Source organism: Sander lucioperca, chromosome 18 (genome assembly GCF_008315115.2).
Source record: "Sander lucioperca isolate FBNREF2018 chromosome 18, SLUC_FBN_1.2, whole genome shotgun sequence".
Classification (NCBI taxonomy): domain Eukaryota; kingdom Metazoa; phylum Chordata; class Actinopteri; order Perciformes; family Percidae; genus Sander; species Sander lucioperca.
Window position 1 is genome coordinate 2,646,455 of NC_050190.1, and position 16,647 is coordinate 2,663,101.

General features: G+C 41.0%; 1 protein-coding gene across 1 annotated transcript in view; it reads left to right on the plus strand.

The window, feature by feature from the left end:
* Positions 1-16,647, plus strand: part of LOC116036810 (nesprin-2-like) — a 149,830-nt gene that overhangs the window by 131,664 nt on the left and 1,519 nt on the right. The window contains exons 53-57 of the mRNA XM_035994929.1: positions 12,387-12,551; positions 13,103-13,450; positions 14,271-14,407; positions 15,137-15,266; positions 16,468-16,641. Coding sequence (XP_035850822.1) covers positions 12,387-12,551; positions 13,103-13,450; positions 14,271-14,407; positions 15,137-15,266; positions 16,468-16,641 — 954 coding nt within the window. The remainder of the gene's footprint in view (positions 1-12,386; positions 12,552-13,102; positions 13,451-14,270; positions 14,408-15,136; positions 15,267-16,467; positions 16,642-16,647) is intronic.

The window sequence follows — 16,647 nt, forward strand, 5'->3', positions numbered from 1 at the left end:
ACGTGTAATAGGGAGTGGGAATGACTTAAGACACGTATCTCTTCTGAGGAGTCCAATATGTCCTATGATATGTTGAAGTGGATATACTGGTGATTTGGGTTCTTGGAACAGTGGAAAATGTTGTCCCAAACTGTCTCCTAATTAATTGGGTTCCCCTCAGGGCTCAGCTCTCACTCCCATTTCTTTACTATTGGGAGTTCTCCTATGGATACTTGCATCGGTTTAGCATACATCTTGGACAATAACATAAATAAATAAATAAATAAATAGGCCTATGTATTAAAAAAACATGTCCTTTCCTGTTCGTTGTCCTGCAGATAACACCTGTCGATGTGCTGTTTTTTTTTTTTTTTTTTGAATACTTTATTTTCATTTTCAGTTTACAAGAACAAACACAAACAAATAACCCCCCACCCCCCCTCCCCAAAAGGTGCTCCAATATTTTAAAGTAGGCATACAATGTTTCGAGGTCAGTCACATTCCAACAACACATTATCCATATAATCTAGATAGGGCTGCCAGATTTTAATAAAGGTGTTGTATCCCTTTCTAAGATTATATGTTATTTTTTCTAAAGGCACACAGTTATTCATTTCTAAATACCATTTAGTCATGGATAGAGGGGAATCAGACTTCCATGTGATGGCAATACATTTTCTGGCCACTGCCAGGGCTATTTCCAAAAATTTTATTTGAAATTTATTAAGCGGTTTATCAATTTTCATAAAGTTCCCCAGCAAGCAAAATTCTGGGTCAACAGGTAATGGAATCTGATTAATCTTAGACACAACGTCATAAAAGTCAATCCAGAAATCTCTCACCTTCACACACAACCAAGTACAGTGTAGGAAAGAGCCCACATCTGCAGCGCATCGGAAACATGTATCAGATAGCTCGGGCTTAGACTTGTGAATTTTCTCTGGGGTCAAATACAGCTGATGAAGGAAATTATAGTGGACAAGCCTGTACCGTGCATTAATTGTGGCAGAACTGTCTTGACACAACTCTGACCAACGTTGGTCTTCAATCGTGATATTTAAGTCTGATTCCCACCTCTCCCTAGACCTATACAGAGCTGGTTTAGGACATTCAGATATTAACAAAGAATATACTTTAGAATTAAACTTATGGTCCACTATCATGTATCAATTTTTCCATTTCTGTGAGTTTGGGTAAAGCCATGGTATTGTTCAAAGTGCTTCTCAGGAATGACCGCAGTTGGAGGTAACAAAAGAAAGTATTGTTAGACAAATTGTGTTTTCTTCTTAATTGTTCAAAAGTCATGAAGAATCCGTTCTCATAACAGTCCTCCAATTTACGATACTCATTATGATACCATGCTTCCAGGATCTTATTGTTTACAGTCAGAGGGATAAGGTTGTTTTGTTTTAAAGGTGATTTTGGTGACAGCCCTATCTCCTTGCCAATGGTTTTATGTACATCATACCAAAGTTTAATGAGATGTAATAAAATTGGGTTATCAGTCTTTTTGGACAAAATTCGGCAGTTGTATTTGTAAACAAAATCACTGAAGAAATTGTCTTTCAAAGAAGAAAATGCAATATGAGCCCAGGATGGAGTTGTGTCATTCTCAAACAGAGACAAAAGAAATCGCATTTGGGCTGCAAAGTAATATTTTTTAAAATTGGGTAGTTGAAGTCCCCCTGACTTATAGTCCCACGTCAATTTCTCCAAAGATATTCTTGGTGCCTTGTTATTCCAAATGAACTGTCTTACATTTTTATTAAGAGTTTTAAAAAAGGTTTGGGGTAATGGAATAGGCAGTGATTGAAAGAGGTACTGCAGCCTCGGCAAAATGTTAATTTTAATGCAATTAATCCTCCCGATCAAAGTGATGGGGAGGCTAATCCATCTGTGTAGATCTTCTTCAATTTTTTTAAGTAGTGGACTGTAATTTAATTTATAAAGATTTTTTAAGTTATTGTCCACTATTATACCAAGATATTTTATTCCAATTGGGGCCCATTTGAACGCAGATGCACTTTGACACGCAGAGTAGTTGAATGTTGTTAATGGGATTATTTCACTTTTATCATAGTTTACCTTATATCCTGAGACAGTACCATATGTGCCCAATAAATCCTGTAGTCGAGTAAGAGAGTGAGAAGGGTCTGTTAGATATAAGAGAACATCATCAGCTAATAAATTAATTTTATGGATTGTCTGACCTTAAAGCCTTTTATATCAGGGTCCCTTCTGATTGCCTCCGCCAAAGGCTCAATGGCTAAGACAAACAGACTTGGGGACAGTGGACATCCCTGTCTACTGGATCTATTTAGGGAAAACGGTGATGAGATTTGCCCATTAGTAGTAATCCTTGCTTTGGGTATGTGATATATATCATATCATATAATAAATACTTGTCCAAAACCAAATTTAGTTAATACCTTAAATAAATAAGGCCATTCCAGCCTATCGAAGGCCTTCTCAGCGTCTAACGCTACAGCCACAGAGTGATCAGATCTTGATTTTGCTAAATGGATTATATTAAAGAATCTACTTAAGTTATTGGCAGATAGGCGTTTTGGAATAAAGCCACTCTGGTCTGGGTTGATTATTTTTGGTAGTATCAGACTAACCCTATTTGCTAGCACCTTAGAGATCAATTTGTAATCTGAGTTCAATAATGAGATGGGCCTATAAGAGGCACATTTTAATGGGTCTTTACCCTTTTTAAATATAACTGTGATTATAGCAATTGAAAAGGATTCGGGAAGCGTATGTGTCTTAAACGAAAGGCTTATTACATCCATAATCAGTGGGATAAGTAAATCTTTAAATTCTTTATAAAACTCGGGGGGGAAACTGTCCTCTCCTGGGGATTTATTAGACTGGAGTGAATTTAGGGCCTTTGTAATTTCTGCCTGAGTGAAAGGAAGGTCAAGATTTTTTTGGTCCTCTTCATTAATTTTTTGCAATTCAATTTTAGACAGAAAGTTGTCAATATGGGTCAAATCGCCGGGCAATTCTGATTTGTACAAATTTGAATAAAAGTTTTTAAATGTATCATTTATTTCTGTTGGGTTATATGAAATAGAGCCTGCTTCAGTTTGAATGGCATTGATACTCCTAGTGCTTTCCTCTGCCTTCAGCTGCCAGGACAACATTTTATGTGCATTTTCTCCCAATTCATAATACCTCTGTTTAGTTCTTAAAATAGCTCTTTCAATTTTGTAGGTATTTAGCATATTGTATTGAAGTTTTTTCTGGACTAAAGATTGATATGTGTCTGAAGAACTATTTCTTTGATCTTTTTCCAAGAACAGAATTTCTTTTTCCAATTTATCAATATCCTTTGTGTATTGCTTTTTCAGACCTTTTGTATAGGAGATTATCTGTCTGATGTTTGAGTGGTCTTGGCTGCTTTTGACTTGGAGCTGGTCTTAGTCGATTTGTCCAGAGTAGGATCTAAACAGAAATTGAAATCACCTCCTAGAAGTATGTTTTGCTGCCCCCCTGCAATTTTTAGAAATATGTCTTGCATGAACAACTCATCATCATAATTAGGTGCATATAAATTTAGGAGTGACCATTGTTCTGAGAATATTTTACAGTTAATAAAGACATAACATCCTGAGGGATCAATGACAGTATCAAGTATTTCCAGAGGTGTATTTTTATTTATCAAAATGGCCACTCCTCTGGCCTTTGAATTGAATGATGACGGCACTACCTGCCCTACCCATTCTCTCTTTAATTTTTTATGTTCCTGCAAAGTAAGGTGAGTTTCTTGAAGGAAAGCGATATCTACTTGTAACTTTTTAAGATAGGTAAAAAACCTTTTCCTTTTAATCGGCCCATTCAACCCATTAACATTAAAACTGACAAATTTCAACATGCTGTCCATAAAGATTCTGTTTTGTTCACAAACTTCCCCTGACCTCTCATAATATTACAGTAAACAAAGTACTTGGAAGATATTGTGTAACATATAAGTGGAGCACCCAACCAAAAAGGAAAACAAAAAGGAAAAATACCCCAAAAACAGTATATAGAACCCCACAGTGCCAGCCCCAAAACATGTGGCACACCTCCCTTCATCTGGAAAGGTCTTGTATTCGTGAATATCAAATCTAACTTAAATCTAAGGTCTCCTGCCCCCCCGGGGGCTCTCCGAGATATAAGATATTATATGAAACATTCTAGAGTAACAATGACTGCCACTACAATTTCTTTAAACAAAAAACAAAAAAACGGGTGAACAATATCGTAAGGCAGTAGTAGCTTACATTTTGTGCGATGACCACAAAAGTATGTCAGGTAACTTGTTTACACCTCTCTTTAGTTTCCCCATGCGTGGTCTCTCACAAACGTTGCTGCTTCTTTTGGTGTTTTAAATACTTTCCTTTTCCCTTCTGGGAGTGTTATCCTCAAAGTAGCAGGATAGAGTAAAGCAAACTGGACATCCCTGGATCTCAGCTCTTTCTTCACCTGGTCGTATTCCTTTTGGCGCTTCACCAGGTTGGCACTCAGGTCAGGAAAAAACATCACTGGCGTATTCTCGTACATTATGGGACCTTTGTTTTCCCTGGATAGATTTGCTGCTGTACGAAGTATCTTCTCCCGGTCCTAGTACTTCAGTAGGCGTATCAACACGGCCCTCGGTCTCCTCTCCGCGGGTGGTCTTGGTGCGAGTGTCCGGTGTGCTCGCTCTATTATTAGCGGATCGGGAAAGTGCTCTTTTCCCAATCTAGTCGGCAGCCAGTTGGCGAAAAATTTAACCGGGTCACTCCCCTCACAACCCTCACGTACGTTAAGGACGCGGATATTATTGCGTCTGCTGTAATTCTCAAGTGACTCAACTTTTTCCATCAAATGCTCATTGTTCTTAGTTAACTTGTCCACCAGCTCGGTGAGTTGGTCCTCCGCCGTCCCGATGCGTTCCTCCGCCTCAGTGAATCCTTCCTGCTGGGATGTCAGGTTATCAAGCATAGACTTTAGCCCAGAATTTGACTCGTTAATCTCTGCCGTTTTGGTATTCAGTTTATTGGAGAGGGCTTGGTTCCCCTTTCGTATCTTCTGAAGTATGAGAGCGTTGTCCCCAGTAGGTTGCACCTGACCGTGCGCCATCTTGCTAATGCTAGCCTCCTGTTGTGGGCTTTCCTCTTCGCACGATGAAAAAGGCACAATTACCGAATTAGCTTGCTTATTTTTAGATCTTAGGTCCATTGAGCATCTTATAAGTCTGAATAGATGAAAATTTGGTTTTGTTAAAGGGTTAAGAGTGTTTTTAAGGATAAAGTCTCGGAGAGCCTTCAGAGATGCGTCCTTCTAGCTCCGCTGCATCACGTGACCCCCTGTCGATGTGCTGTTTGTATGCTCGCATAAGAAAACAGCAGCAAATCTTTTGTTATTGTGGCCTCCATGTTTTCACACACCTGATGCTCTAGGCTACGCCCAACAGTTGGTGGCAGTCATGCAACAAGTTGTTATGCCAAACGCCAATATAACAGAAGAAGAAGAACACACATCCCGACCATGTGAACGCTGGCAGTCGGAAAAACAACGTAATCACGGGGGCGGTCCCTGATATTTCCAGGTGGCGTGAACGCACCATAAGCCTTGCATGCAAACAGCATGGGGGAAAGCGGGCATCCCTGTCGCGAGCCCCGCTCGATGGGAAATGGCTGAGAATGCAAGCCATTGGTTGAGACTATGGCCGTGGGATTCGCGTATAAAGTACGCACCATGTCAATGAATTTGGCCCCCAAACCAAGCCTCTCCATTACTTGTCACAAATAGTTCCACTCTAGGCGGTCAAAAGCCTTTTCCGCGTCCACTGATAAAACTGCTGCCGTTGTTGGAAGGTTTCTGGCTTCTTCTATTACATGAAATAATCTGCGTACATTGCCTGCAGCGTGACGCTTTGGTATAAAACCTGATTGGTCAGGGTGGACTAGCTTCTCAATAAAGCGTTCTAAGCGGAGAGCCAAGACTTTGGAATAAAGCTTAATATTAGTCCCGATGAGGCTGATGGGCCTGAAATTTTAGCAATCCGTAAGATCTTTGCCCTTTTTGGGTATAACAGAAATTAGTGCAGTGTTGGTTTGTTGGTGGAAAGTACCCTTTTCTATGGCTGAAGTTAAAGCTTGTAAAATGGTAAGTCCTAATATGTCAAAATACTATAGAAGTTCTGATGGAATTCCATCCAACCCTGGCGTTTTCCCTTTTTTAACTGTTTTTAATGCTAATTTAAGTTCCTCTAACGTTATAGGTTGACCCAGTTCTTCTGCCTCTTCTGGGTCAAGAAGAGGCAGGTTTAGTTCTTTTAGGAACTTCTGGCACTGTGTCAGATCTGGGTTGCAGGAGGACTCATACAACTTTGAATAGAAGGTGTGAATAGAAAAGTGGCGCTGGTATCCTTAGGATTTGTTGAGATACCTCGGTCTGTGCGGATGCTGTTGATAGTAGCTCTGGATTCGCTTTGTTTTAATTTCAGAGCAAGCAATTTGCTTGGTTTACAGCCATTAAAATAATAATTTTGCCTCACTCTGTGCATTATGAACTCAGCTCTCCTTTTTAGCAGATCATTCAGCTCTGTTCGACTTGTGACTAGAAGAGTTTGTGTAGATTTAGAAAAACAAGTCTTAAGAGATTGCTCTAACGATTTACAGCGTTCTTCCAACTCCGCTATCCTTGCCTCTCTTTTCCTCTTCAAATTGACCGTGAAGGAGGATGTTAAATCTCTAATAAATCCTTTAGTTGCTTGCCATGTATATGCAGGGTCCGAAACTGAGTCGGTATTAATTGACGTAAATTCAGCCAGTTTGGTTCTAAATTCTGTATCAAAAGCTGTGTTCTGGAGAAGGGAATTATTAAATTGCCATCTCCTAGATCTTTCTCCTAACATGTCAGAACGGAATGTGGTTATCAGCGCATTGTGATCAGACAGAATTGCTGGTTCTATTGCTATCGTGTGGAACATTGTCTTAAGCTCACTGGAGCACAACATATAATTAATGCGGGAGTGGGTGAGGTGGCATGTGGAAAAGAAGGTGTAATCCTTGCTAGTAGGATTGTGCATCCTCCATATATCTGTAAGATGGTGGGATTCCACAACTGCTTTAAACGTGTCTGATATGTTTCTGGGCTTTTGTGTGATTGACCCCTGATCTATCCTGATTTAAATCTAGTACTGCATTCATGTCTCCCCCTATAATTAGTGAATATTCATTGAGTGAAAGCAACTCATTGGTTAGGCGTGGGAAAAAACTTTCATCATATGTAGCCGGTGCATATACCGAAACAAAGGCTATTTTCCTACTCCTTATTGTGGTACATATATAAGATATCCTGCCTGATAAGTCTTTACTGCCTTTGTCTACGGTGAGTGCGCATTTCCGCAACAGCAACACGATGGAGCCCTTGGTTTTGGTGTCATCATTAGATGAGGCAGCAACCTTTAAGTATTTATTTTGTGGACGATTTACTTAACTCTTTTACGTAAATGTGACTCCTGTATAAGCGCCACGTCGATGTTTTTCATTCTTAAGTAGTCCAGGAATTTAGCTCGTTTGATTGGCCCGTTTAGCCCCGTGATGTTAACTGAAATGATTGAAAGCTCAGCCATCTTCAAAATTTAAACGCATATATGTCTCGAGTACCCTACTGGATTTTGCCAACAAATCTGTAGCAAAGGGTGAACTGTTAGCTCTGAGCAAGGTGTGACAAAAACATCAAAAGTTAAATAAATCCCATAACCCTCTGAGACCGCAGATCCCCTCCCCTATCTATAAGATGCGTGACCATATCAAACGCAGTTTGCGCAAAACTCCAGCTCAAAACTGCACCTCCTGTTTTAAGTCACAGGTTAAATTGAAACAGGTCTAGTGAATTCTTATGTTAAACATGAACAATATTATAACAACCTTAGAACTAGGTCTCAACCAGCTGTTAAGTTCTGAAGTAGGCATGTAAGAAACAATTTCTGGAATAAGCTGTGTGTAAAACACACCAATCTAGTTGGAGCAATAATGGGGGTCTGTTCAGCTCATAAGTAGACTATGAGCTGAACAGACAGCATCCCTCATGTTCTTTCAGTCCAGCTAAATGTTAACAAACATTGATTGTAAACTGACCAGCCAGTATTTATCATGTATTTTCAGTATGGTTAATTGTCCCTTTAAAGCCTGGCTCCGAAACTTGCATACGTGTCCTCAGGATTTATCATGTTTTTTTCAGCCCAATTAAATGTCCACAAAAGCATAGCCTGTAGACTGAGTAGCCAGCATTCATCATTTTGTACTGTCTGGTTAGATGTCCCTTGCCCAAATACCGTTAGACCACCGGTGCTGAGTCCTCCAGTCGCGGCCTGAATCGAAGGCGAACTCTCTCCCTCCGTGGATGGTCGGAAGCCGCTGGGTCGTGAATGTGACGCAGTCCATGTTAGAGAACACGTTCACATCAGTTGCTCCCAAGGGGTTAAGCGTCTCCTCACAACCCGAACCTCCTATGGCGCCATTTTGATGCTAATAAGCCATCATCCCCCGTTAGCATTTCTTTGACTGCCATTCATTTTGACGTCACTTTGACAGCGAATAACTTTACATCTAAAGCGTATAAAGACTTTATAGGTCCATTGTTTATTTCTAAAGAAACACGACAATATATAAAAGGCTCCATTACCTTGTACCTCACGTTATGGCTCCATAGCAGACGTTTTTGTAAAAATAGGCTAACGATTGTGTCATAACCACGCGACTTACTGTCGCACAGTAGAGGAATTACCGTATAGTACAGGAGATGCTCGCAGACAGTTTCGACTTACATTAGCTGTTTAAGTTTAATTACTAATGTTAACTAGCATTTTAGTTAGCAATAATTAGCCTGTGTCCATGTTATCTCCTTACATATACCTACGCTCTCCGTCTCTGCAAGATTGGGAATGATTGAGATGTCTCTCGGCACAGCTACAGAAGACTTACAACTTTCTGACAGGTTGCTCACGTTACATTTACGTCGTCTCTCTCAGTTGGAGGCTGCGCACTAACGCTCGGCGCTCACCGGAAAAGTGCTTCTAATGGCCTTCACTGGTCCACGTCCAGGGATCTGTTGGTCCATTCTATACTGTCTATGTCTCGGTTTGGCGTTGAAGAAAAAGTAATAGACCTGGTTATTTAATGAAATACGGAGGTGAGTGTGGGAGCCTAATTTCCACTGGATGCGTAACGGCTGCGGATCCGCTCCGCAACGTCGGCGGAGTCATTAGGTTTCCATTAAAGTCAATGTGTGTATTTCCACTGACTGCGGAACGGCTGCGTTCCGACTGGGTCCCAGCTCACCGTGGATTTCCACAGGATGCAGAACGTATGCGGACCGGCTACGTGCTCCGCCGTCCGTCAATACCCACCAGGTCCGGATTTGTTGCGTAACGGCTGTGGCCAGCCGACCACAAGATCTCGCAAGTTCACGTATGTTCGCTCAATATAACAGGATGTAGTTTCTATAAACAGAACCACAAAACCAACAACCGTTTGTTTCCATCCAGAGGAGTAGAGGGGAAACAACTCTGTGCTGTGTTTTCAAGGTGTAGTGCAGGAAAATATGACCCGCCGTGAGCACAGTGTATTTTTTTTTGAAAAGTAACCGGATGTTTTATTTTGTTTCTGTGCTCGACTTCCTGTCCCGCACAATCTGAATTGTGCTGAATTGCTGCGGAGCTCTCCGTCGTCCGTCAAAAATAGAAGCTCTGTGTATCTGCTCCGGAGGGCTGCGGACTGACGGAACTGGGACGGAGTAGGGACGCAGACGTTCCGCAGTCAGTGGAAATACACACATTGACTTTAATGGAAACCTAATGACTCCGTCGACGTTCCGCAGACGTTCCGCATCCAGTGGAAATTGCCGGTCAGGCGGTCCGCAGCCCTCCGGAGCAGATACGCAGAGCTTCTATTTTTGCCGGACGCCGGAGAGCTCCACAGCAATTCAGCACACGGCAGATAGTCCGGGACAGGAAGTCGAGCACAGAAACAAAATAAAACATCCGGTTAATTTTCAAAATAAAATACACCGTGCTCACGGCGGATCATATTTCCCTGCACTACACCTTGAAAACACAGCACAGAGTTGTTTCCCCTCTACTCCTCTGGATGGAAACAAACTGTTGTTGGTTTTGTGGTTCTATTCTACGTGAATTCGCAAGATATTGTGGGTGACTACAGCTGTCAGTCATGGCCGCAGCCGTGCCGCAACAAATCCGTACCTAGTGGGTATTGACGGACGCTGGAGCACGCAGCCGTTCCGCAGCGGAGCCGGTCCGCAGACGTTCCGCATCCAGTGGAAATCCGGAGTCACTAGCAACCATAGCGGTGGCTGGTCACGTGATCCCCCTATTGTTCACTTTTTTAATAATTAGACCTTCTAAATTTGTCATAATTAATATAAATTTATATTTGCATTGCAGTGTTGATGTAAACATAAATATCACTTAACTATTATGCATTATCATAATAATAATCAGTAGTTGCTAAGGCAAGAAATGTTTTTTTATTCATAATTCAAATGTCAGTTTTTTAAATCAACATAGAAAATGCAAATGTCTTAGGGACCGTTCGGTATTTATGGAATGGACCACCGGAGGAAAATAGGGGAGGGTCATGTCTTTTTATTTTCTGCTGAGGGGAGGGTCATCCAACATTTTTTAGTCTGGGTGGGGGGGTCACCCAACGTTTTTATTCATGAAAAGAGCAAAATTTCAAAGTGGCTTGTTTGGTGCATATTTATCCATGTAGCTCTCAGTCTCGGCCCCCTAGCAGATGGTCTGACCCCATACACGGAGTTTGCTGGGGGGGGGCAGGAGGAGCACTGCCCCCCGGGTAATTGCATTGTTTAAAAAATTAGTGGAATAATTACATCTGGCATGACCAGATATTAAATAAATATCTTAAATAACACAAAACAACTAAATGGTGATAGGTAATACATCTGATTTCATATACTGCTTTAGTAAAAAAAAATATTACCTGGCTGACGATGGGAGCAGCAGGACGCAAAAAACGAAAATTACTGTTGCACTAGTCTGGACATCTTGCCTGCCAACCTTGCAATAACGGTTTCCTAAATGCCATGTATATAAATGTGATGTCAGCTTACTAATTGATTGCGGTAGATTTGGACTTTTATACGCTTATTCCACTTTGTTTAAACGGCGAAGTGGAGAGGCCTCGTATGTGACGCTCATATCGGCCTTGCTGGATACACTGTGTCATTTACCTTTTTGTGGATCTACTGATCGCTGTGGATTACTTTTTTTTCGTGTCATTGGATTACGGCAAAATACGGATCTTTTTTTCTCAACGCGTCTTAACGTTTTATGGTGAGTTTGGAGAGGCATCTCAACAGACTGTAGGTCCAACACTGATTGTTCACTGTTACATTTTAGTTGAATTTAAGCGTCTGTCTATTGCGTTCCAAAACAGCCGTGCCGCGATTGGATTTCATAAGGGTGAATTGTTAAATTGTTACAATGTAACTTAAAAACTTTAAAAATAAACATATGTGTTTTGGAATATAATGTTCAGCTTCGGCAGCTTTACCTATGTACTAAAATATACAATGACGATAGTGACAAGTCCATAGCAACCAGTGTTGAATTGGTTATATCCCAGCGTCCTTTGCTGAATGGTCTCAATGTTTTATCGTTTTATTTCATATGAATACAAGTTTACTAGATGAGTAACTTAGTATCTGAAGTAATGCAGTAATGCATGAAGTGTGCATTTAGTTTCCATGCTTATTGTGTTTCACAACAATGTTAGTGAGTAAATCTACTGAAATGGCCCCCACACCATAACAGAGGAGTGTGATGTGTAAGATGAGAATGCAGAGGTTAACTCATGTATGTCATGGCTGTAAAAATCAAATGGTATCTGTACTTCTTTGCTAAGTGCAAACTTGCACACAAGGGGAGGGTCATGCCTTTTTTTTAAATCGTTTTGGAGGGTCATAGGAAAATTATTACTGACGAGGGGAAGGTCACGTCTTTTTAGGTTAGAGGCCACAAAACTCCTCTGGTAACCCCTTAATTAAATAGCGAACAGTCCCTTACATCTTATTATTATGTGTGGACCATTTTATTTATGGGCAGTTATGTATTTTATAACACTGGATTGATACATCATAAGACTAAGTAAAAGATACCACACAAAAAGTTATGTTATTAAGCTTCTATATGTAGCACAACCACCACAACATCATCTTCTTCCTCCCCTGCCCCAAAGAACAAGAACAACTCCCCTCCCACTCCAATAACTCACTGTTTGACTTCAGTCTCCATTTTAAAAGTTCAAATTATTTTATGTGGCTCGTTTTGGTGGCCAATGACCAAGTTAATCCATCTGTAAACATGCAACTACTGTTGTTTTCAGGATGCAGTAGTTCAGCTGGAGCAGGGCATCCTGGCGGAGAGGCATTGCACCCAGCTGCTGGAGCAGCATGAAGCAGCCCAGGACTGGCTGAGGGAGCACGTTAAAGGCCTCAGAGCTCCTCCAGCAGACAGACAGGGTCTGCACACCGCTGTCAACACTCTGAAGGTCCGAGGATAAAACACATACACACAGTCAGGCTCCAAAATTATCACCATCTACTAGCCAAATGCTGGTAAAATATGCAAGTGGCTGGTAGATTTGCTTCACTCACCAGTTAAAAAAACAATGGTAATCTATTGAGTGGCTGGTAAAATTTGAACATTCACTAGCCATTTGGCTGGTGGACAAAAAAGTTAATTTTGGACCTTGCACACAGTTGTTAGTTGGATTCTTGAGGGAAGCCAGTGGCACCAATTTTAATCTGTCACTGAAAATATTCATGTTGTAATTCTTCAAACTGAAGGGACTCCTTTACTAGTAACAAACCAATGCATTTTAGACATTTGAGGAAGACATTAATGACATGATTTGGACAGTGTATGCATGTTCAGTTTTCTCATCTGTGGACATTTCTGGAGCCAACTAATGTCCCCAGATCTTTGACTTTTAAAATATAGTTTTACAACTTCAAAACCTAAACGTCAAAAGCTCTTTAAAGGATAGTTCTTTCTGCATTCTAATAATCCGATTCTCCTTTTTATCCCTGCTGATGCCAGGCTTTGCTGCAGACAGTGGACAGGGAGCAGAGAGAGATGAAAGAGCTCGACTCTGCCAGAGACAGTTTGCTGAGCCTCTGCACGCCTGGAGGCCGCGATGCCCTGACCCTGGAGGTAAGCCATCTCCATGAGCTCTGTGCCACCTCGGAGCAGGAGGTGAGGGAGCGCCTGGCGGCCTGTGAGACCCGGCTGGAGGAGCTGGACGGCCAGCTGGCCAGGAAGGCCAAGGGGCTCAAGGAGAGATCTGCAGCCCTGCAGTGGGAACTGCGCTCCCTGGACCAGGCGCTCAGTTACAGCCAACCCCAGAACAACATCCCTCAGCTCCAACAGCACTGGCACAGCCTTCAGGTTATTACTACTTTATTTATCCATTTTATTATCCAAATAGGCTGAGTTCCCACAAATAAACCTGAAGAAAAGAGGTATGTCTCCAGACCAATCTCCACAGTGCAGAAAATGACGCTCTGGGTTGTTTGCATTTCTTTAAACCAATCACAATCGTCTTGGGCTGCAGACTGCGCGACGGTGGCTCTGTAAAATAGTCTCAGGAAGGCACTTGTTTTGGTGGAACATTTGCACCCCGCAAAAGAAAACGCCACATACAATATTAAATTAAGATAACTGTTCACACAATACAGTAACATGAGCTATTTAAATTAGCTGGATACATGGTTAAACGTAATTTCCTCTCACCAGTGTATCACCGTTTGTACTTCGTCCACAGCAATCATTACCAATAAGTACCAAAACGTCCCAGTTAGAGAGTACATGCCGTAAACATATTCTTTGTAAATCTTTACAATCATTCCTCCAAAGAAACTAAGCACGTCTGCCTTGTTGCACGATCAAAATTTTCTTCAAAACTTGACATTTTCAGCGTGTAGCTTGCAAGCTCGAAGGTTGTTGTTGTTTCCCAAAGTAAACAGAGTTTGAGAACGGCAACACACAGAGAGAGGAAGGTGAGGAACATCTGGCGGAACATCCGGCGGTGGAAATGTACTTCGTTGATCCAGACTATGTGTACATTAAGTGGATTTTGGAGTTGGTAACTCACATTATAAATGTAAAACTGCTGCCATGTTCCAGGCATGTGAGTATGTCAGTAATGCTAACGTGGCACTGTTGCAGGCATGTTACTTATGTGATGTTGTTGTCCTTCTCCTGTCAGAACTGTGAGAAATCGCTGGCAGATTTGGGTGTGAAAGTTCAGGACCTCCAACAGGAAGTAAGGGCTACACCTGCCACTGATGAGCTGCCAACAGAAATTATGACTCTGGTGAAATCCTTATGCCAGCAACATGACAGGTACCATGTCTAACGACGGATGGCATTCCTCATTGTTTTAGTAGAGCTGTGACAAATAGCTAAAACATAAAAAAACACTACATGCTGTATGTATATGGGTAATTAATTATGACTTTAATTGTTACCCAGGTCATAAGACAGCCTGACAGACACTGTTTCTTACCACTTTTTGTTTGATTCATATTTTTAATTTCACTCAAGGTATAAACAAGAAAGAGGTTGTCTAACACAAACCTGACAAACTAACATGACATGCAGTAACATCTGTGCACTTCACCACTGGGGCTTTTTGAACTTTATGTATCCTACTTGAACATATTCTACATGACAAATTCTCAGCTGGCATCCCTCAATTTCAATTCAGTTTTCAATTATTCTTACATACCAGAAACATGCCTTAGTGGATCATCCTGCTCTTGATCAATGACATGGAAACACAGAGTTCTCCTGATTTATAACCTGTTTGAAACATCCGAAGAGTACATGTTATCTAATGCCCGGTTTCTTGAACTAAGCAATAGGACTCACATTTATACATAATTATTTCTCTGTTCTTATTTGTTGTGCCAGACAAATATTTTTCAATCCGTTCTTGTGCTTGCAGTTGTTCCTTTTGCTGAAAAAAGTACATTTTAGCCTGTTTTCATTTATATCTCATCTTGTGTAATACATGCAGATACCATGCAAAATGTTGTGTTTACAATAAATGTGATTCAATTATGTCTCCAGTCTAAAGTCCAGGCTGAGTGAGCATCAGGGTACCTGCTCTACAAACACAGCTCGTTGTCTGATGGACTCTCTTCACGCCCTGCAGGAATGGAACCACAGCAAACCATCAGAATCCATTTCTTCAGTCCAGGTTTCTGTATTTTAATGTTTTTACTGTTTTGTTGTGCAATGTAACTACTTTGTTTCTGTAAACATTTGTGTTGTTGGGTACATCTGACAGCAGCCTAGTACATATAGTCTTCTAATGGTGTAAGTGTTTCACTCAGGGGCATCTTGCTGGGTCGCCCTTAAAGGGCAACTATTATATAGCATTTTCAGGATTATACTTGTATTTTGTGTTTGTACTAGAACATGTTTACATGCTTTAATGTTAAAAAAACACTTTATTTTTTTCATACTGCCCATGGCTGCTGCACCTGTATTCACCCTCCGTATGAGACGCTCTGTAGGAGCGCCTGTCTCTTTAAGCCCTTAAAAGGGGAGAATTTAACAACATTGGCAGCCCAGATGACAGTGTTTACTGCCGTTAGCCATGCAGCTGCTATAGTTAGCAGTGGATACTTAATAGAATATAGCAGCAATTTCTACATTCAAAATATATATAAATAAAGGCTTTTAACCAAATACTACATAAACAGAAAATGTTCAGGAGTAATGTGACCCGGAATTGGGGAGAATTTAACGACACTGGCAGCCAAGATGACATATTTTACTACCGTTAGCATGTAGTTACATGGGACAATGTTAACACCGCAGTGGCTTAAAAAAAAAAAAAAAAACACTCCAGTCCTGCCTACTTGGAGCAGATGACCAATCATAGCAGGCCAGTTGCTTAGCTTAGAGTTGCGTAAGACTTAGCCTAGAGTAGAAAAAACTGTTGAAACCGGAGCGTTCAAAATAGTTGGAAATCTTAACGTTTTAGCTCACAGGGATTTGTCTAAAATACGTTTATCTCATTATTTGACGTTTTGGCCACGTTTAACATGAAAATCCAACATATAACATTGTAGATATGACAGAAAACACGTAAAAGCATAATATGTCCCCTTTAACTATAATCAGGTAAAATTATGGTGCAAGTTTGTTGAAAAAATATACATTAATGGAGAGAGAAAAAAGGGGTTTGTCAAGTGTTTTTCTTTAAAGAAAACTTGTGAGTTTAGGGATTTGTGAAGTGTAACATGTTAACTCTATGGAGCACTTGTCAGTGGCCTATATATGCTCACTTTACATTTAGGCAATGTGTATCAATTTTGTCATGATATTTCACATACAAACACACAGATTTTTACTCACTACAAAAACCAAACAAGTTTTCCTCCTGGCATTAGGTGACATTAGAGGAGGGTGAAAAGTTGCAAGCCAGTCTGCGGGAGGCGCTTTCTCACCAGCAGTTTCTAACCGACTGCTTGATACCAGTCTTGATTGGAAAACTAGAGAGAGAAGGTTTGGAGACACTCCGAGAAGCAGACACACATAAGGCTACTCTCAGCCGCAGCTTAAAGGTATTT